Below are 21,412 nucleotides of genomic sequence, written 5' to 3'. Positions count from 1 at the left end.
GGCTAAAGTGAGGAACTGAGGCTGGGCTAGAGTGAGCAGAGGCGGCGGGGTTGAGAACGGAGCAGCCGGCGGATCCGACGAAGGAGCGGCAAGCATATGTGACGACCCCGGGCTTCGTCCACGGTGAAAGCCGATCCAGCGAACCACAGCACTAAGTTGATGTATTCCCTCAGCGACCAGCACAGATCAGCTCTAGGCATGACGAAGCGGATATCGTCCTCTTTTGGAAGACCAAACAAAGTAGTTTCGCTTTCACAACGAAGCACACAGCATCTTCAGGACATGGCGGCAGCGGCAACAATACTACAGTGAGAATAAAAGTTACGCCTTCTTTCTTTGCGTGAACATTTGGGCGGCGTTATGCAAATCTTCCCACATAGTGAGGTAGATATGTGGGCGACCCGTTTTAGGTAGGTGTGGCTGACTCTTAACTTTTACAAAGAATATCTCTTTGGATTTGAGACTTTAGTCTTTGCAACTTTACAGATCTTCTTTATGCACCAAGAGCTTGTAACACTCCAAAGAGAAAGGAAAAATTGAAATTGCATCATATGACCCCTTCAATGCGATAATTTCATATTATTTGTAGCACACTCGCCGTCCAGTAATCGCAATAAGCTTTGTGCCGTTACCTTTTAATACACAAAGTATCAGCCTTAAAATTCTGCCAAATTCACAACGAAATGCAAACAATGAATACTGTTTCGTCACTCTTTAATGTGGCATGAGCGATCGCTTTAGCACCTCAGTTCAAGTGGCATGTGAACCCATCATATCTTTCTCTTTACTACTATAGTACGAAATAAACATGAATAGACATCAAAAGGTAAATTATAAGATACAGTATAATTTACTGAAATGTCTCATGTAATCGCTCATGCAGTGTTTCAAACTGCGGAAAATGTGTAAAAATTGTAAACAATTCCACACAACAATACATTTCCCTCCGAATAACCATTCGGCGTCTATAAGCTCATCAATTAGCTAGAAAAAATAACTATAAAGAGGAGCATTTTGCTAAATATATGTACTATATCGCATATTCATATTTTTACTTAACCTGTTGTCTGCGTGATAAGAAAGAATGCAAGGAGCTAAAGGTAAAATTCAACACCTCTTATATAATTGCATGTTACTAATGAAGAAAAACAGACTGGATGTGTGCAAGATGTATGACAACATGTATAGGATGCATTGAGGAGGAGCCCAAACTACACCCAATGGCCACGTGATGCTGAAATAATTATGGTCTGCGATATTGGCACAGATTCTGTGTAATAAACAATTCTTTGAGACTGTAGATCTCAAGTTGGAAAAGATGTTTAGTTCCCAGTTTAAGTGAACCTTAGTTCCCAGGACATCTACAAGATGGATTAAAATGCTGATAAAGACAAGAAAAGATGAGACATAAACACATGACAGTATCACTAAAATGTTTGTGTTAAAATAAATAAATACAACGCGTTTATTCTGTGGCACTTCTAATTTTGTTTCTTATAGGAGCCAATGGCTTTTTTTTTTGTCTAGAGCCCTGTTATTGTTTCACAGAACATGAAGTGGCACCAGTAAAGGTGAAAAATGAGGATGAGATAAAGACGGAGCAACAAGAACTGCAGCGTTCTGACCCCGGCAGTGAATGGGAAGATCAAGAGAGCCAACAGAATGCAGAAAGCAAGACTGAACAAGACGCACATGCACATTATGGCCACAAGAGGCGCTATGATGAAAGCCACGGTTACAGCTATTATGAACACCGTGAAGACAGGAGGTGAATTGACCACAATGCTTTTGTTTTAATCCTATATCGGCATTAGGATTTTGACTTAATGCACACTAACAAGTGCTATTACATTTACATAGTGATTTTCTTAATCACAGGTCCCACTCAACTCTGCCTCCTGCTGAAGAGGATGAGGAAGACTTTGATGGCACACTAGTGGTCATTGATGCTTGTATGTGAGGGCTTGTTTTGAGTAATTATGATTTATGATGTCTCTATAATAGTCATAATAATGGAATTCTCTCTGTAAACCTCAACAGATAACTGTGACTTGCACTTCAAAGTCTCTCGAGACCGTTGCAGCGGCTATCCTTTAACCATCGAGGGGTTTGCTTACCTATGGTCTGGAGCACGAGCAACATATGGTGTAAATAAGGGACGCATGTGCTATGAGCTGAAGGTAATGAACACTACTGTTCAAAAGTTTGAGGTCTGTAATGTTTTTTTTATGTTTATACTCTTAGGCTTACCAAGGCTGCATTTATTTGATCAAAATGCAGTCAAAATAGTGATATTGTGAAATATTATTACAATGTAAAATAACTTTTCTCTTTCGATTTTAAAATGTAGTTTATTCCTGCGGCCTTTATTCAGTATTCAGGGTCACGTGAAACTTCAAAAATCATGTGCTGATTTGGTGCTTTAAGGGTTAGTTCACCCAAAAATGAAAATTCTGTCATTAATTACTTGCCCTCATGTCGTTCCAAACCCGTAAGACCTTTGTTCATCTTCAGAACACAAATTAAGAAATTTTTGATAAAATGTGAGAGCTCTCAGACCCTGCATAGACAGCAACGCAACTGTAATGTTCCCAGGTCCAGAAATGTAGTAAGAACATCGGTAAAACAGTTCATGTGACATCAGTGACTCAACTTCAGATTTGGAAAGCTACGAGAATACTTTTTGAGTGCAAAGAAAACAAAAATAACAATTTTTAACAATTATTTTCCCCCCGAGTTACGTCTTCTGCCATTTTTAGAGAGAGTCACAATGCATACGCAATCTTTCCCCTGAGCGTAAACAATGCTGATTACGCAGATTACGTTCATGCGCACGCTTTCTCCCCCGAATGTAAACAACGCTGATTATGTCGACTACGCTCTTGGTTACTCTCCAAAATGGCGGAAGACGTAACTCGGGGGAGAAGAATTGTTAAATAAATTGTTATTTTAGTTTTCTTTGCGCTCAAAAAGTATTCTCGTAGCTTCGCAAAACTGAAGTTGAGCCACTGATGTCACAGGGACTGTTTTACCGATGTTCTTACTACGTTTCTGGACCTGGGAACATTACAGATGCGTTGCTGTCTATGCAGGGTCTGAGAGCTCTCACATTTCATCAAAAATATCTTAATTTGTGTTCCGAAGATGAACGATGGTCTTACGGGTTTGGAGCAACATGAGGACGAGTAATTAATGACAGAATTTTCATTTCAACACTTACACGTTTTGAACAATTTCTGATTTTTTTTATTAGCTAACTTGTAAAACTACACATTCTGAGCAATAGTTTTAAGCAGTGTATTAGTATGATACACTCTAAAAATCTGTAAAAATAGGGCAAAATTTACTATGTTAATATGAAGGAATTTTCCGTATTGATTTTTCGCAGGTTTTTTACCTGCATTTTTAATTACGGATTGTATTTAGTGTTTTCGGGTTACAACAGATAATGTCCTGGAAAATTACTAGTACCTTTTCCATTTTTCTAGATATTTTTCTTACAGTGTAGTGTGACTGACTAAGTGATCGACAATCGCAGGTACAAGCTAACAAGGTGTATCATTAATGAACAATTATTAAATTATTATTAATAAATTGAACAATTGCAAACAGCAAGTAACTTGATTCACGTGATGCGTGTACTCATCTTTGGTTTCCTCTTTTTGTGTAATTTAGATGAAAAATGTGTGCCTTTTTTATCGTTTGAGTCACTTATTAAAAGTTGCTAAATGTTGCCAAATAAATGTTAAAAATAGCTAAATTTGTTGCTAGATGCTTTTGGAAGAAAAGGTTTCTAGGTTAGTGTGAAAAGTTGCTAAATTTAGCAACAAAATTGCTAAGTTGGCAACACTGCGCGCGAGGCGTCTTCTTCTTCTTCATCTTCTTGCTTTACAGCAGATCACAGACTTATAAGTGCATTACCGCCACCTATCTCTCAAGTGGACCATTGCCACTCCTAATTGAGATTGTAGATGGTGTCAATGGTCTGTAATAAAAGCAAATAAATACTGTTCAGTTTCTTGCACAGATCGATCGTTTTGTGTCTTTACACATCAATGTATCGTCACAAGTTTAATTTGGTTTTGTTTGTGCATGTTTTGTTTTTTTTAGTTTTATTGTATGTTTTAGCCGTGATTCCCATTCACCTCCATTATAAGACTGACAGACTGCAATGGTTTGTGTTAAAAATCTCCGTTTGTGTTCTACTGAAGAAACAAAGTCACCTACATCTTGGATGCCCTGGGGGTAAGCAGATAAACATCAAATTTTCATTTTTGGGTGAACTATCCCTTTAACTGTCTCCTTTTATCAATTTTATTAATTTCTTTCCAATCTTACTGAACCCATTCTTTTGAATGGTAGTTTAGATTAGTTGTTTCTCTGTAGTTAACGTTTAAATCAATTTAATAGTTTACATAATCTTGGTTTTTGCCTCGAGGTTCTGGAATATCTACCAGTGAAGCATCTTCCCAGCAGTGAGCCTGACCCTCATGTCGTGAGAGTCGGGTGGTCTCTGGATTCCTGCAGCACACAGCTTGGTGAGGAATCACAAGCACACAGACTTCGAGGGTTTGTTATCGAAATGATCTTTCTGGGTTCTTATGTAGGGAATTACTTTGTTTCAGGAGAGGAGGCATTCTCTTATGGGTATGGCGGAACAGGGAAAAAGTCTACCTGTTGCAAATTTGAAGATTACGGAGAGAAATTTGGTGAAAGTGATGTCATTGGATGTTATATTGTGAGGGCTATTCTAAGTTTTATTAATTTTTTTTTTCTTAAATTATGGAATCTGTCAACAAGTGACTCTTTTGCAAAACCTGGTCAACTTTTTGCTGTATACTGCAAAATAAAGGTGCAGTCACATTTACCTACTTGAAATTTCGCAAAAACAAAATCATTTAAATGAAGAATTTTGCCTGATAGATTTACAGTGAAAAAGAAATTGTACTATGCAAATTTTTTGTTGGGTTCAAGTTTGATTAACACAAGTTTACAGTGCTGACCAATAGTAAGCCTTTTGGTTCGGCAGTGATCTCTGTGTGGGCAAAGATTCGTAACGCATAGCAAAACTGAAGATCTTCAATATACAAAGTACTCATTCTAGTAGTATCTCCTCATCCAGTTTTGTATAAAACTTCTCTTTAATATTATAAAATGATGAATAAAACAAAGAGGCTATTTGGAAAGCACTTATTTAGGATTGGTTTGTTTAATAGCTGGCAGAATAGCTTTGGATGTTTATTATTTTTGTATTATCATTAACTGCTTTCTTTTTGTACAAAATTCATTGATCAACAGTAAATGTGACAACACCTTGTGGCGTCATCTTAAATAAAATAAAATGCCTATAAGGGACTGATATGGAACGGACTACATAGGCTGCAAATTCAGGTGTTGCACAAATCGATTCTAATTGAGTTTAGCATTAGCATGTTGCTAAGCTAACAACATAATACTTATCTGAAAATAAAAATATATAAAATGCTCTTAATTTTAATTTGATTGAACAGCATTGGGATGGGACCTTCTGTCAAGGTAGGCAGCTTACTAGGTTTTGGAACTGAGAGAATAATGAAAGGAAAGTAAAATAACAAATATTTAACTACCTAAATAAAGTAGTTGACATGATAAACAGTCTCATATTTGTCTTTTACAGGACTTTGACAATCATGAGCAGGTGGAAATGGCTTTCTCAAAGAACGGGAAGTGGCTTGATGTGGCATTTCACGTATCTAAAGAAGAACTGGCTGGTCGTGCACTGTATCCTCACATCCTGGTGAAGAACTGCTCTGTTGGGTTTAACTTTGGGCAACGAGCGGATCCGTTCTTTCCTTTGCAAGATGGCTACACTTTCATCGGGGCTGTCAACATAGAGAACAGGGTCAGAGGAACTGTTGGTCCCACCAACAAATCTGATTTTGAGGTAAATTCTCCTGATTGGCTCCGTACAGGTAGTGTGAGCATTAGATTTTATGTTTCACTTTGTCTTTGCAGTAAAGATTTATATAACATCTTTAAGACAAACGACATATGTCATATTTGACATTTTTGACAAAATCTTACACTAGATAGAACACTATCGTTCAAAATTTTGGCGTCAGTAATGTCGGGTTCAGACTACACAATATTTTTGTCGGTCACGATAGTCACTGTGTCAAATTACACGATTTTGACTCCTAAAATCTTGTTGTGTCGTGGACCAGAAACATGTCAGACTACACGTTGCTTCCCGACCATTCATCGCGTGCCGTCTTTAACGACGCGCGTGATGTCATCGAGAAGGTGGAACTAGCGACTGACTTCTGAAAACAAGAGTGTAAACATTGCTGAAGCGCTTCCGCTATCGTTCGCCAGCATGTTCTGTCGTGGTAATCCCTCGATGACATATCATACAGGCAGGAGTACTGTTGCCACAGCTCCACGAACCTTTCCTCCATCTCATAATTCCCCCTAGCAGCACCATCATCTCTCTTTCGTTTCGCCATGTTTGAAACCTGTGTATGAAAGAGCTTCTGTGCTGCTATTGGTCAACGTCACCAATGTGACAGAACTCATCGTGGACGATGGAAAAAAAATTAAACATGCTTTCTGTCCTGATGTCGTGAAGCATCGCAGACGCGGAATCGGTTGTCGTCCACTATGACACACTACACGAGCTGAAACTATGGAATCTTGCGTCCCGAGTCCCCGAAGCCCATTGTCGTTTACGAATCCCTACGACACCCTACGTCAAGCAAATTGTGGCAAAATCGGGCTAAAATCGTGTAGTCTGAACTGGGCGTAAGATGTTAATTGAGCATCAAATCTGCAAAAAAATCAGCTTTGCTATTATAGGAATAAATGTCATTAAGTTTTTTTTGTTGTTGTTTAATAATATTTCACAATAATATTTTTTACTATATTTTTGATCAAATAAATTCTCCCTAGGTGAGCATAAGAGACTTTTCCAAAACATTAACAAAACATAGCATCCCTAAACTTTGGAATGGTAGTATATATGGTCTTAAATAAATGTGTACTGTCCAGAGAATCAAATTTTTGTCTGTAGGTCCTGATGATGGTTGGTCTTCCTGCTTGCGGTAAAACCACATGGGCCACTAAGCATGCAAAGATGAACCCAGAGAAGAAGTACAACATCCTGGGCACAAATGCCATCATGGAGAAAATGAAGGTAGGATCAGCATGTTTAAAAGTGTTTTATTGTTCACATTTGTAAAGAAATCGTGTTTTTGGGTACAAAACAAGTGCAATCGAATGGAACAGTTTTTTTTGTGATGTAAATAATTGTATAAAAATATACAATTTACTGTTCCAAAAGTTTGGGCTTAGTGAGATTTTTTTTGTTTGTTTTGAAAGAAAGAAATGAAAACTTTTATTCAGCAAGGATGCATTGAATCATTCTAAAGTGACAGTGAAGACACTTGTTACAAAAGATTTCTGTTTTAAATAAATGCTTTTTTTTACTTATTACATTGTACTAATTACATATTAAAATATATTTAAAATAGAAAAGTTATTTAAATTGTAATAATATTTCACAGTATTATTGTTTTTGATCAAATAAATGGTGAACATAGAGACTTATTTAAAAAAAAAAATTTAAATCTTACCGGCCCCAATTTTTTTAACGTTAGTGTATATTTCTAAAAAAAAAAAACTTTTATGGTCTTTAAATGGTTCTGTAATGGTCTTAGATGATGGGATTGCGTCGCCAGCGAAACTATGCTGGGCGCTGGGATATCCTGATTCAGCAGGCCACTCAGTGCCTGAACCGACTGATCCAGATTGCTGCCCGCAAAAGACGGAACTACATTTTGGATCAGGTACTGCAAACACCTTCCTGTGATTCCCAGTGAAGACATAGCTATGAATGAGCTCTGATGTTTTTTTCTAATTTGTAAGAAGCAGTATTTGATTGAATATTGTATACTGAAGTGTTAGAATATTTGTTAGCATCAAACATGTTCTTTTTAGCGTTTCAATTATCTTGCATTTCCTGTGAGCCTATCTGATAATGTACTGGTAGCCCGTGACTGTATTAAGATGCTGAGAGACAAGTAATCTCAGCCTGGTGAGTAAGAAAAAGATGTTTTGTTGCAATAGTAATATAAGAAATAGCCTTGCTTTTAAATAGATGTCCATTATCCTGTTTCAGTAACAAGGTAAGTGGTAAAGCTAAGCTTCTTAGTTTTTCAGGGCAGAGCTGGTTTGTAAGCTAGGTAGAGTCACACGGACCCAAACTGTTGAGTCTGTAAGTATTCTCAGGTAAGTGATATATGTCTATATGTCTGTCTATAGACCTGAAGCACCACAAAGAGACGCATGAGTCAAGGTAAGTAAAGGAGACCCTTTTAGAATAGGAAAGCTTTTTTTCTTAGCTCTTATTTTAAAGGGGTCATATGATGCTTTTTTAAAGATCATTATTTTGTGTATTTGGTGTAACAGAATATGTTGACATGCATTAATGTTCAAAAAACACTGAGTATAGATGTTTATTTGCATGACATCTTAAGTATACAGTTATTGTATTAAATTGAATTTACAATTAAACTGGTTATTGTACATGAGCTAGACAACATTCAGGGTTCCATGGACATGGAAATATCAGAGAATTTTAAATGTATTTATTTAGTTTTTTATAAAAAAAATTTGAAAAGCGAGAACCCCTTCTTAATAAAATAATATACTGAAACCAAAGTATTCTTTCTCATGTTGTTTTGTTCTTTTAACTTTTCTGGAATATTGGTATTTCTCTGCCAGTGGAACAGAATATTTTTATCAAATATTTAGTCTTTTCGAGTCTTGTATCGAATTTCACGTTAATCAGTTTTTGAGCACATAATTGCAAACAAAATTTTGTTTCTTTTTGGTTCCTTATTCTACTTTGCACATGGTGGAGCTGAAATTATCTCTGAAATCTGATTATTACAATTTGACATCAGGCTTTTGTAGGAATGCCATAATAATTAAAAATGACTACTTATGCTCTAAATTGTGTAGTTAAAGTAATCACAAAATCAAAATTGACATTTTTATTGAATGTTGCAGTGTTTATTATAAATTACATATCTGTGCACATCTTTTAAAAAAAAATTTTTTTTTTTACCTTGTGTCAATATGTGTAAGCTTGCACATAAAATGTCTCTATCGCAATGATATATGATCGCAGATGATTGTAATTTCCATTTCATGTCACCTTTAAACTAGAAAGTTAAGCTTTCAAATATTTAATGGGTTTAATGTTGTTTTTTGTGACTTAATAACTATTATAAAATATTAACTGTTTTCAAAGGAACAAAAAGGGAGGCTTCCTAAGGAAGCATCCATTAAGCTATTTCAATCTTCTTTATTTTAAAGCATTTTGACACTAAAAATTATAGTTGTATAAATTAATTTATCCCAGGGTTTAGAATATATATATACAAAAAATGTGGCAAATTTAGAACTGCGGGTCCCTAGTTGCATATTTGTTTCAGGATCCAGGTCTATAATTTTTCCATTAAGCTATTTCAATCTTCTTTATTTTAAAGCATTTTGACACTAAAAATTATAGTTGTATAAATTAATTTATCCCAGGGTTTAGAATATATATATACTCAAGAAAAAAAAATGTGGCAAATTTAGAACTGCGGGTCCCTAGTTGCATATTTGTTTCAGGATCCAGGTCCTCACAGACACCTCTGTAAGGTAAGTGTTAGGGGTTGTAAGAGTCCATCAGTAGGTGCAAGGAAAGAAAGAAAAACCACTCCTCTCTCTCGTGCTCTCTTTCTCGCTCTCTCTCTCTTTCTCTCTCGCTCGCTCGCGCGCACACACACACACACACACACACACACAATGCGCAAAACTCCGCATTTGAACAGTCAATAGCAAATACTTTAACTAATAACAAAACAGTAGCTGATTCAGAAGCACCAGATTGTCATAGCAAAGTCAGAATTACCTCCTCTCCTAGGTTCACGAAACGGTCGTCCATAAAATGCATTGCTGTTCTGTTGTAAGTAATCTTAAAGATTCCTAAATGCATCTACTTCCGGAAGGCCAAATTAAAGTGCTTTTGCTTTCGCCTAGAAACACACAGCGTCTCCCTGACATGGCTGCTTCAACACTAACTGCGGTTACTGAAACCACGCCTTCTTTATTTGCGTGCACATTTGGGCAGCATTATGCAAATATTTCCACATAGTGAGGTAGATATGTGGGGGCGTGTTAGAACGAGCCGTTTTAGGGGGGCGTGGCAGAGTCTTAACTTTGATCAAGAATATTTGGTTTTGAGACTTTAGTCTTTGCAACTTCAGGGATCTTATCTATGCACAATCAGCTTGTAACACTCCAAAGAGAAAGGAAAACTTGAAATCGCATTATATGACCCCTTTAAAGATAAGAATTCATACTAATACTGTCCTTTTAGTCATAATAAATACACATTAGTTCCAAAAATCCCTTTTTCCAAACATGCTTTTGAGGTTGCACTTGGTTTGCAATAGTGTTCGTGATTTACACTTCTTCTGTTTTGATACGAATTATTTTCTTACATCATTTTCCCATCCTTCTTTAGCAATATTTTGTCGAAGTCAGAATTTTGTCAAGCTTAACTTTTTGTCTTCTGGTGGTGTGATCTGTCCCACCTTCTTTCCTCTTTTCATGGCTTTGAAGCCAACTTTGTGCTGCCAGAGGTTGGAGACTTCCTGGATGAAGTGACCTACGTTGAGCTGCAAAGAGAAGAGGCTGATGAGCTGGTCAAACGGTACAATGAGGAGGGCCGGAAGGCTGGGCCTCCGCCTGAGAAACGCTTCGATAACTGGGGACACCGTAGACGTGAAAGCGGCTACCAGCGGTACGACAACCACGGAGGGTTGAGAGGAGGCCATCAGAACAGAGGAGGTGAATTGACCTTATTAGTGTGTCATGCCAACTAATTCAAAAGTCTGTCATTAGTGTTTTCCGAGGCGTCATCTTGCTCTCTGCTTTTGTCAGGTTATAACCGTGATGGCTACAATCCGAACCGCTGGGGAGGGAATCACAAAGACCGTCGAGATGGATACAGCAGCAACCATCAGTCTGGAGGAAGCTACACTAACAACCGCTATGGCTCCTATAACAAAGAGGGATATAGCAGAGTGAGTCTGTACACAACCATGTATCTGTGACAGATATTTAGCTTCATGAGATTGATGTTTTTGTTTTGTTCTCACATTTTGTTTAGAGCTACAGTCAGGGTTATAATCAAGGCTACAACCAGGATAACTATAGCCAAGGAAACTACAACCAATACCCAGATTATGGGCAAGGTTACCATGACAATCAAGGATCTGGACAATCGTATAACCAACAGAACTTCAATCAGCAGTATCAACAGGTGAGATACAAGCTATGTTCTATTAAAAACATATTTTGCTCTTTTGACAATTTATGGCATCCTGTTGAATACCACAGAAAAATAATTTTGATTTCTGTTTTTTTTAATTTTTTTAAATAATGGTTTTGAAAGCATCTAATCTGCTGTTCTTGGTAAAATTTGACAAAATAGGAATATCCATCAACCTTTTATACATGGAGTTAGTATTGTGGCTATAAATGTATGAATTAATTTCTGCAGTTTTATTATGGTTGATAATATCTAAATTACTAAAGCTTACAGCAGATGTTAGCACTCTACCCAAATGCACATTTTCAGAAGGTATGGACAGTGCCCAACAATTTCTTTTTTCATTTTGTAATAAAGAAAAAGAAGTTAATTTAAAAACTATTCATCACTATCCTTGTAATAAATATTCAAGTTTAACCAAAATATTTGTTCCTTTTGAAAATAGAAGAAAAATCTATCTCTCCCCATTTTATTTTTCTTACACTAAACTGTCTTTTATTCAGCTTTTAATATCTTAATTTTTTTGTGTTTTACAAGGTTATTACATTTCTGTCAATAACAGTTTTAAAGTGCTTGCCTTGGATTTATAGGTACGATTAACATAATATCAAAAATCAAAATCTTTAAAAAAACGTCTAACATTGCTGAACAACTGTATTTTTCTTTTTTCTTTCTTTCTGTATTCCACCACTTGATCTAGTTCTATCTAATGTATTATTATAAAAAAGTGACCACATTTAAACATTATTAGAACAAGCTTGAGAATGTTATGGAATCGATTACTACGCTTGTCTGTTGTAGCGAATCCTTTCACTCAGAACCAGCTTAGAAAATATGATTAAACTAGGAATAATAATAATGTGATATAACATTCAGTGTTTACAGAGTGGTGAGTTAGCTCTGAACACTCCACCCGCATGAATTACAAAGGTAATTTCATCGACCTAGAAAGTTAGTTCCATCTTAAATGGACAATTTAGACAACTTTACAGTTCAAACATTTTTGAATAACCTTGAGTAACAACAATACAAGCTTTCTGCTTTTAAACCCTCTGAGTGAGACTCAATTTCTGTCCTTTTTTTATAAACTGAATGACTTTGTAATTGTCTGCATTCCACAGCAGCTGTTGATAGTTTACTTTATTTTTTTAATATTCCTTGAATGTGTTGTAAAATCTTTTTTGTCTTGTAACATTTAAACACATTTTATCATTATTAGATGAGATGATTGAAATGTAAGACTATACTCATAAAGATCAAAGTGTAGAAGTGGTAAAAGTTGTCCTTTTATTGATGCGAGATGTTTTTCTTCAGTATGCGCAGCAGTGGCAGCAGTATTATCAGAATCAGAGCCAGTGGAACCAGTACTACGCTCAGTATGGGAATTCCTCTGGACAGCAGGGCAGCCAGAGCTCACACGGCTCACAATAAGCAGGAAGCACCTCCGTAATCACACACACACACACACACACACACACACCATGCCACGCTTCTCTACTTACAGTTGCACATTTTTCCATATGGGAATTCCTCTGGACAGCAGGGCAGCCAGAGCTCACACGGCTCACAATAAGCAGGAAGCACCTCCGTAATCACACACACACACACACACACACACACACACCATGCCACGCTTCTCTACTTACAGTTGCACATTTTTCCAAAACATAGTAAGCTGACTGTTATGAGTTAATGATTATTTTGAACTAAATGACTCAGTATAAACTTTACTGATATGATTATACTAGTTAGTACCACCAAACCCCTGAAATTGAAATAAGAGCAGAGATATGACTGATTCCTAGTATATGTGAAAGATATTTTTATTGCGAGGTGCTTCTTGTTGTAGTACCACAAACAGCCTGCAAGTGGTTTCCTCAACACTTGATTGTTTTTTTTTTTGCCAAAAACAAGTTTTGTTTTGCCTAAATTCCATTTAATTTGGAATGTAGATGCTTTTCATATCAACTATCGTGAGCCTTAATTTAATACGTTAAGACGTGACCGTAAAAAGCATGTTTTCTGTTTAAATTGTAGTTTAGAGTTTGATATACTCGTCGCCATCGCAACCACACAAGATGAGAATATGAAGAATGTTGTGTTGAGTTTAATTCTTCCTGATAATCCAAAATGCTAGCTGATTTTAAGAGTCGATGATCATCCTGGCTGTGAAAGTACTGCATTTTTCTCTGAAATGTTTAGTTCTTGATGTTCTTTGTGGACGTTATTTGTTCTCTCCTGTCCAATCCATTTTTGCTTTGAGAATTAAATTATAGAACACCACCGTGACTCTGATGATGATTTAAAATACAAACATGATGTACAATAGTGTTGTTATATAGCCGGACTCGTGAAATGAATGAAGCATCTCAATCACTTTTTAATTTATATTTTAATCACATCAGGCAGTGCTTTATGGCTTAATACGTAAGCTTTATCATTCCTCAATAAATAAAAATCTATAGCCTAAACTCAAGATTTAGTAAAAACAGACATTCAAGTTGGAGATGACAAAAGATCTAACAGAAAACATATTAGAAAAACAGTTTAAAATAGGTCCACAGTGTTTGTTTGAATCGACCCTTAATGTCTCCCGCTCTTTTTTTCATTAATGCTCCTGCTCTAATACACCGAATGGACAAGAGCACTAATAAAGCAGATTGTGATCTTTTTCAATTGAGACAGGACTATTGTCTGAAATAAACAGTGATATAATACCCTTTGTCTCCTACTCAATGAATTGTTCATTACATAAGGCACAGTGATGCATTGTGGGTATTATATCAGCACCGAAATCACGTCCCTTAACAGAGGAGGTACATTCTTGCTGTTCGAGTTCAATACAGTTGTTCACAGTGTATATTTTCCATCAGTGTGAATATTAAGGCAACAGTTTTGTATTAATTGAACTGAACCGCGCTCTTCGTGACAAAGGTAAGGCAGTCCGTCTGTCTCATATAAAGATGAGTGGTAGTGAGATTGATGATGTAGCAGTCCACCTTTGAGTGCTTGTGGAGATGTGAAGTCCATTGATCTGGTCCTCACTGGCAGTTGACGCTGGTGCATAGAGAGTTCTTACCGTACGGATCCACCGACAGGGTTTTAAAGAGCCCTGTGGGAGCAGTAATTCCTTAAATAAAATCCCTTCTGGGTAGAATTTCATCACATTTAATGAACGTCATGAACAATCTGTTGAAGACAATAGAACAAGACAGTTGGCCAGAAAGACGAGGACACGTTCTTCAGTCTTTTCTGTCCAGTGTATTTAACAGTTCCACCCCACACAAACAAAGGGCCACATGCACAGACTAGTTCAGTCTGGTTCCTTTCGTTTATCTTTGTTCAGCTTCAGTTCATCCATTTTCTCCTGTAGGAGAGAACTAGGGGCAGATGAACCTCGCACCCTTGCTGGTAGCGTAGCGCTCTGGGATGATAAGGCAGGTAGGTAACGTTAGTTTCAAAACGTGTATGCTACCCAGTCTTGCTCACCAAATTAGCTTTCTATGCAATGTATTTTTTGAAAATATCCACCATACTCGCTGAAAAAAAATTAGAGAATGTAGTTGAAAAAAAAAGTGCTTCATGGAAATACCTTTTCAAGGGGTGGATGTTGTTTCTGGGAAGGAAGACGATCTTTCTGTTTGGCCACCGGTGTCCAATCTACTGGGTCCGTCTGAGTGGACCTGTCGGATAGTGTGGCCGCCTCTGCGTCGCTGTCTGATGAAGTTTGGCCCTTGGTGTGTTCAGATCCATTTCCATTAGGAAAGACAAATGCTTCCTCTTCAGAACCTGATTGAATGGCGGGAAAACATGTAAATCATCTGCTAGTCTAACAATTCATTAAGGACTTGTGCATGACATTCTGCACTATATAATCTTCTCTCCAATCAAACAGTGTCTAGAATTATAACACCTTCAATCCCATTTGCAATCGAAAGCATGTAGCAAGTAATAGTTCATATCTATGACATAATGTACGTAAAGCCTATTATTAGCTATTTTAGTGTTGCAGTGTAACTGAAGTAGTGACAGACTTCCCTGTTGTACATCTAAGTGAAGCAATTTATCAAAAAATATATAAAAAGGTAGGGTGGGACTTGATTCTGTCTATTGGTTGTTGATTGGATGGAGGCTGATGTGAATGCGAGATTGAAATTGAATTTAGCGGCGGGGTTTAAGTGGGCTAAAAGCTTGATGACATTTTAAGAAAAATTATGAGGGTCAGTAAAAATGGAATGCATGGTTCAATCAATCACAATAAGTTCAATAACTATGAACTTATGGTTGGACAAGCCCAACCAAACTTCTAATTTCAATAAGAAATACATTGTCACAGAAAAAAAAATAAACAATGGCAGAATTTGGAAAAAGCATACTATTCTTAATATTTCTTCCACATTTGTATGATCACAGATGGTCCTGACATCGGTTTCCCAACCCAATCTCATGCGATAACGTAACTATTTTATAAGGTGGTATTTTCAATTGTCTCTAAAAAAAAAAAAAATTTTAGGGCAAAAAAAGCAACCATGAAGATCTACCCCTAAACCTGAATTTAAGCAGTTCGTTTGTAAATGTACGAATTCGAAAATGTTCGAATTCACCACCAATTCCTCAAAATATAAAATAGTTACAAATTACCATGAGAGTGTGTTGCATTTACTTCAGCTGTGGTAGTTTCATGTTTCATGATCACCCCATGGTCTCATTCTTGGTGCATAATAAAACAATTCTTAAATTTCATATTTAACTGATTCATTTGATAAATGTGACTCTGGACCACAAAACCAGTCTTAAGTGTCAGTTTTTCAAAATTGAGATTTATACGTCATCTGAAAGCTGAATAAATAAGCTATTTTAAAAGAAAAATCTATAATTTTGACCCACACAGTGTATTTTTGGCTCTTGCTACAAATATACCCCAGCGACTTAAGACTGGGTTTGTGCTCCAGTGTCACAAATAAGCATTCAATAAATGGTATTGTTTATAGTCAAAAAGTCATTATCACAAAATTAACCTCTTCAGGAACAGCACAAGGCCCCTCTTTGCTATGATCACTTTGTTGGGGGTTATTTTGCCTTAATGTATCAAGACTGATATAAAAAACTCACTCCAGCTGTTACCCTTAGTGTGGAGGCCTGATACGGGGCCCGGGGTGCAGGGACAAGAGCTACTGGTCACCTGGAACCTCTTAATACACTCCATTCCCACCACATCCTTACAGTGCTTATGACAGTTTACTCCGCAGTCTGCAAAGAGAGAGGGGCAGCAGGGTTACGCTGGTGCAGAGGTGACAGTATATTGATCAGTACTGTATGTTCTAACCTTTGCAGTGGTAGCCCTGCTTTATGACTCCCCATAACTAATGGTAAATAGAGGAAAAAAGTTAGACAATTTAGACAAGTCAAAATTGCACAAGTCCCTTGGTCCACAGTTTAAACACTCACAAATCCTCCACAGGTGTCGCAGAATGTGGGCCTTTTGTACGTGGTCTCATGGAAGTTGTGGAGGTTGTGGAGGTTGAAGCCGAGCTTAGCACACACTGACATCCCACGCATGAAATATGAAGTGATTTCCGCTCTACTGATCTCTCCTTCCCTGAAAAATAAAGAACAAAGCACGATGAGAACTGATTGGATTCTTTTAATGAATTTAACATACAGTAAGTCAATCAGGCCTAGAAAAAATCAAATAAAATTAATTGCTCTTATCACATTTTTTTAAGCAGTAGTTTCCATCAGTACACTGAAAGTGTTAAATCGTTAAACAAATAATTGAACACTGGGTGTATACATTTTAAGGTAAGAGGTTTATTTTATTTATTTTTTTAAATATCATATCCTACAATTTTAAATAAAGTATATAATGACGTTTTCTTGGGGTTAGAAAACCTGAGCTAACTTTGCCATGCCATAAAAAGGCTAAAAAAAAACTTAAATTTCAAAGGTCTACAGGGGTCCCCTGTGATACTGTATTTCCTGTTTTATGTTTTTCTCTGTCACATGACAACAGAATGGCTTCCTGCATGTTGGTTTCGCCACACTCACTAACATTGATTTCGCAAAATAAAACTTAAACTGCCAACAAAGGAAAGCAAACAAACAGATAAATAAATAAATACCAACTTATTGAAATACTTACCTTAAATTTCAAAGGTCTACAGGGGTCCCCTGTGATACTGTATTTCCTGTTTTATGTTTTTCTCTGTCACATGACAACAGAATGGCTTCCTGCATGTTGGTTTCGCCACACTCACTAACATTGATTTCGCAAATAAATCTTAAACTGCCAACAAAGGAAAGCAAACAAACAGATAAATAAATAAATACCAACTTATTGAAATACTTATTTTTATACTTAAGCCTTTTAATGAGGCGTGTTTTCGTTAATGTAAAAGTATTTCATTTCAGAAAATGAAAGTATGCTCATTTCTTTTCTTCTTCTTTTTAATAAAGCTACAAAAGGTTTCATTTTCAAATGAATGCTGGAAAGAATCCAGATAAAAATGTATCATGTTTTCCACAAAAATATTAAGCAGCACAACTGTTCTCAACACTGATGATAATGAGAAATGTTTCTGAAATCAGCATATTAGAATGATTTCTGAAGGATCATGGGACACTGAAAACTGGAGTAATGACTGCTGAAATTTCAGCTATGCATCACAGGAACAAATACAATTTTAAATGGTAATAATATTGATCAAATAAATGATTTTTTTGATCATATAAATGCATTAGAGACTCCTTTTCAAAACATCAACAAATCTTACCGACCCCAAACTTTTAAACTAAAATGTAAATATTAATTTCTGTCATAAACACAACCTTGTATGTTCTCAAAACTCTCACGTCTATCAGAGAGTAAAAGGCCTCATCTTACCTCTCGCTCTCGTGTGTGCAGAAAGAGAAAGGGAAATTTGCAGCGATCTTCTCAAAGTCCTCCAGAGAAATGTAGCCGTCCATGTTCAAATCATAATTCTTCATGATAGACTGTAGGGGGCAACACAATCATTGTGTTCTTTAATGTAAGACGCTGACATCTAAAATGTGACATTTGGGCTTGAAGGGCCCACACGCTGTTAAGGAAGTGAGAGTGGACAGCCAAGAACCGTCCGTCGCAGTGTCACACTAAGGAACTGACCCTAAAAGTGGGAATAAACACGTTTCTCACTTACATCCACCATCTGTTTAACGTGTTTCGAGATGGTGGCGGGATCCAGACGCGGAGTCACTCCCGATCCCCACTCTGCTACCACTGGGGGCTTTACCGGAGCTACGGGCTACAGAAAAGGGTGGTTAGAGATATGACAGTTTTGTTTTGACACTCAACACCAACTCGCATAAGACTAACAACTGAGAAACGTTGCTGTGAAAACACTATACAAATGATGCTGGTTTATTTGTAAAACGCGAATGCTGTCACAGGCAGAGGCTTTATAGGAAATAATCAAAAAAGCTTGTACGTAACGACACCCACACTGAAAGCAACAAAGATAACGATCGTGCGTCTTTCAGCAGTGTGTCTTTTTTGTGGTTTTCTTTGAAGTGTGTTTGCACAAAGAGGAGTGCGCTGAGCCCTGTACCCACACATTAGCACGGGATACTCCCTGTCTATAAACAGGTCACATACAAGGTCAGACTATATGAAAATACTGGCCAAGTCATGAATGGCAGCCTGTTGCATATGTAAAATAAGTCAACGTTTGTATATGCAGTCTTTAGATGTTAGAGACAACTATATTTTCGTACATTCTGCAGAAAACCGAGGTGCTGCTTGTTCCCACCTATGAAAATCAACCATGGTTTTACTACAAATAAACAAAACAACAAAAAACCTGGTTACTGTAGTTAAACCATGGTAACTACAAATTAACCATGGTTTTGCCACACTAACCATAGTTTAACCGTGGTATTTGCAGTAAATCTGTGGTTATACAAATGGTAATCAATACGCCAAAAAAACATCGCTAATTTTCGTAAGGGCAATAATGCCAGGGTGCTGTTTGAGGTTACCAGGGTGTTCTGAGTGGTTTTAAGGGCTTTCTATGTGGTTGCTACAGTCTTCCTACTGGTTTCTCGCTGCTCCATGTAAAAAGAGCACACCTCCAGTTCTCTATGATATGATGGTCTATATATGGTATTTGTCTGTGGGATTTTTCATCTGTTACTTTTCGTAAAACTCACAGAATGATTATTGCAGCTAAAAATGAATCTCTTTCTCAAAAATTGTGATTTTATTACTTGGAATATAAGGAACTACTATTTCAGTCTTTCTATTTCAAAATGTCATATTTATTTCAATGTGTTACTTGTCATTTCTTTGTAATTAATTGTGAAATTTACTAGCAATTTCTGAGTGAAAATTGTTACCCAAGTAAATCCTGCACCATTTTTGTGTGTTAATGGCATTTTTAATATTTTTTTGAAAATAAATTAATATATAAGAAATACATAAATTGTATCTAAATTATTATAAGTAGGGCTGGGCAAAAAAATCGAATGCGAATCTCGTCACTTAAGCCGCTTCTGGTGATTATTAGTAAATCTCCAGCACGTGCTTTCAGATGGAGCGGCATTTACTACACAGAGCCGTAGTTCACTGACAAGCTACACAAAACCGCAGGCGATTCATTGTCGCATTCGACTTTTTTGCACAGCCCTAATTATAAGTATAAGAAACTAAACAATTGTCACTCAGAAATTGCTAGTAAATTTCACAATTAATAACAAAGAAACAGCAAGTAACATTGGATTAAGCATAAAAGACTGAAATAGTATTTTCTCATAAAACATCCTCCAATATTTTTTGTTTTATTTACAACTTAAAAAGAATTTTTTTTTTTGCAGGGCCTAGGGGTTTGATTGAATCCTGAACATGACCTATAGCAAGGCCATATATGTACACAATATACAGTGCAATGTTTATTTTGAGGGCCTCACCTGAATTTTGGGGTTCTTGGGCTCCTTGGTGTAGGAGAGCTCATATATCTCGTCCTCTGTGTAACACAAGTCTAGCGAGAGCTGTGGGCAAGGCGGGGCAGAACGGTTACACATGAGAGGACACCCACTGTTTGCAATCCACATCTCTCAGTGTCACACACAATCAGCCGAACATAACCACAACCAGATGAGGGCTGATTTTAAAAATACGAATTTCGTCTTAAAAATAAATAGATGCAGGCCCTCTGTGGAAATGAAATAAAGGCATGCTTACATGCTTCTAAATAGGCACACTTATTCTGTGTACTGATGGGGCCTAGTCAGGTATTCAAAACCCACAACATGGGGCACAACAAACATTTCCGAGAAGAGAGGCTTTCCAGTAACACATTTGTCTGACAACAAATCCCTCTCAAACCACCGTTTTCCCTCTGTCTCACCGTTAGCAGGTGCAGCAGGTCTTTGTTGGCCTCAAACGGTGGGGTGCACTCATGGATGGCCAACAAGTCGCTAATGTTGCTGTATAAATGCTGCAGTTTCCCCAGGTTGATCTTATCGTCCTCAAGGTAGTCTGGCAGTGCCTCGTTGAGGGAGATCAGGTCTTTGAGATGAACACCCAAGATGGGCACCTTGAATCCAGTGCATTCGTTGTACAAGCGCCTGTAGTTTGAATAGTTGCTGTAGGACGACAGGAGCTCGGTGAGCTCGCTGAGAGTCTGTGGGAAAACAACATGAATTGAGCCTTTATGAGAACTTAGATCTCATTCTGTTATTTTAATCGGAGCACTTTTTTAACATTAGCTAATGTACTATTTAACATATTTAACATAACATATCAATAAATAATACATATTTATGAATCATGGTTGTTAATTTCAGCATATACTATAATATTAATTTGAACAAATGAATATTACCACAATGTACACTACCGTTCAAACATTTGCATTTCAAAAGATCTCTTATGCTGCATTTATTTGATAAAAAATACAGTAAAAATATAAATGTGAAATACTATTACAATTTTAAATAACTGTATATATATATACATATATATATATATGTATATATATATATGTGTAATTTTAACCTGTGACCACAAAG

At 36.8% G+C, this 21,412-nt stretch overlaps 2 protein-coding genes across 2 annotated transcripts in view; one reads left to right on the top strand and one right to left on the bottom strand.

Moving 5' to 3' along the window:
* The window catches only part of LOC107560136 (heterogeneous nuclear ribonucleoprotein U-like protein 1), a 17,016-nt gene extending 4,194 nt beyond the window's left edge, over positions 1-12,822 (top strand). The window contains exons 4-17 of the mRNA XM_016244220.1: positions 1,549-1,768; positions 1,879-1,952; positions 2,041-2,180; positions 4,439-4,538; positions 4,626-4,738; positions 5,657-5,923; positions 7,049-7,171; positions 7,695-7,823; positions 8,197-8,206; positions 8,299-8,332; positions 10,601-10,881; positions 10,975-11,117; positions 11,204-11,356; positions 12,680-12,822. Of these exons, the coding sequence (XP_016099706.1) occupies positions 1,549-1,768; positions 1,879-1,952; positions 2,041-2,180; positions 4,439-4,538; positions 4,626-4,738; positions 5,657-5,923; positions 7,049-7,171; positions 7,695-7,823; positions 8,197-8,206; positions 8,299-8,332; positions 10,601-10,881; positions 10,975-11,117; positions 11,204-11,356; positions 12,680-12,796 (1,904 nt within the window). The 3' untranslated portion in view covers positions 12,797-12,822. The remainder of the gene's footprint in view (positions 1-1,548; positions 1,769-1,878; positions 1,953-2,040; positions 2,181-4,438; positions 4,539-4,625; positions 4,739-5,656; positions 5,924-7,048; positions 7,172-7,694; positions 7,824-8,196; positions 8,207-8,298; positions 8,333-10,600; positions 10,882-10,974; positions 11,118-11,203; positions 11,357-12,679) is intronic.
* A 67-nt stretch (positions 12,823-12,889) lies between these two features.
* Positions 12,890-21,412, bottom strand: part of LOC107560135 (RAS guanyl-releasing protein 1) — a 28,929-nt gene continuing 20,406 nt past the window's right edge. The window contains exons 11-19 of the mRNA XM_016244219.1: positions 20,749-21,024; positions 20,309-20,389; positions 18,544-18,648; positions 18,249-18,358; positions 16,814-16,964; positions 16,692-16,728; positions 16,478-16,615; positions 14,958-15,154; positions 12,890-14,789 (exon numbers count right to left, since the gene is read on the bottom strand). Coding sequence (XP_016099705.1) covers positions 14,679-14,789; positions 14,958-15,154; positions 16,478-16,615; positions 16,692-16,728; positions 16,814-16,964; positions 18,249-18,358; positions 18,544-18,648; positions 20,309-20,389; positions 20,749-21,024 — 1,206 coding nt within the window. The 3' untranslated portion in view covers positions 12,890-14,678. The remainder of the gene's footprint in view (positions 14,790-14,957; positions 15,155-16,477; positions 16,616-16,691; positions 16,729-16,813; positions 16,965-18,248; positions 18,359-18,543; positions 18,649-20,308; positions 20,390-20,748; positions 21,025-21,412) is intronic.

The sequence above is a fragment of the Sinocyclocheilus grahami genome, unplaced genomic scaffold (genome assembly GCF_001515645.1).
Source record: "Sinocyclocheilus grahami isolate Dianchi unplaced genomic scaffold, SAMN03320097.WGS_v1.1 scaffold712.1, whole genome shotgun sequence".
NCBI classification, from domain to species: domain Eukaryota; kingdom Metazoa; phylum Chordata; class Actinopteri; order Cypriniformes; family Cyprinidae; genus Sinocyclocheilus; species Sinocyclocheilus grahami.
Note: the sequence above shows the minus strand (reverse complement) of the source record. Positions and strands in the feature narration are given on the sequence as shown.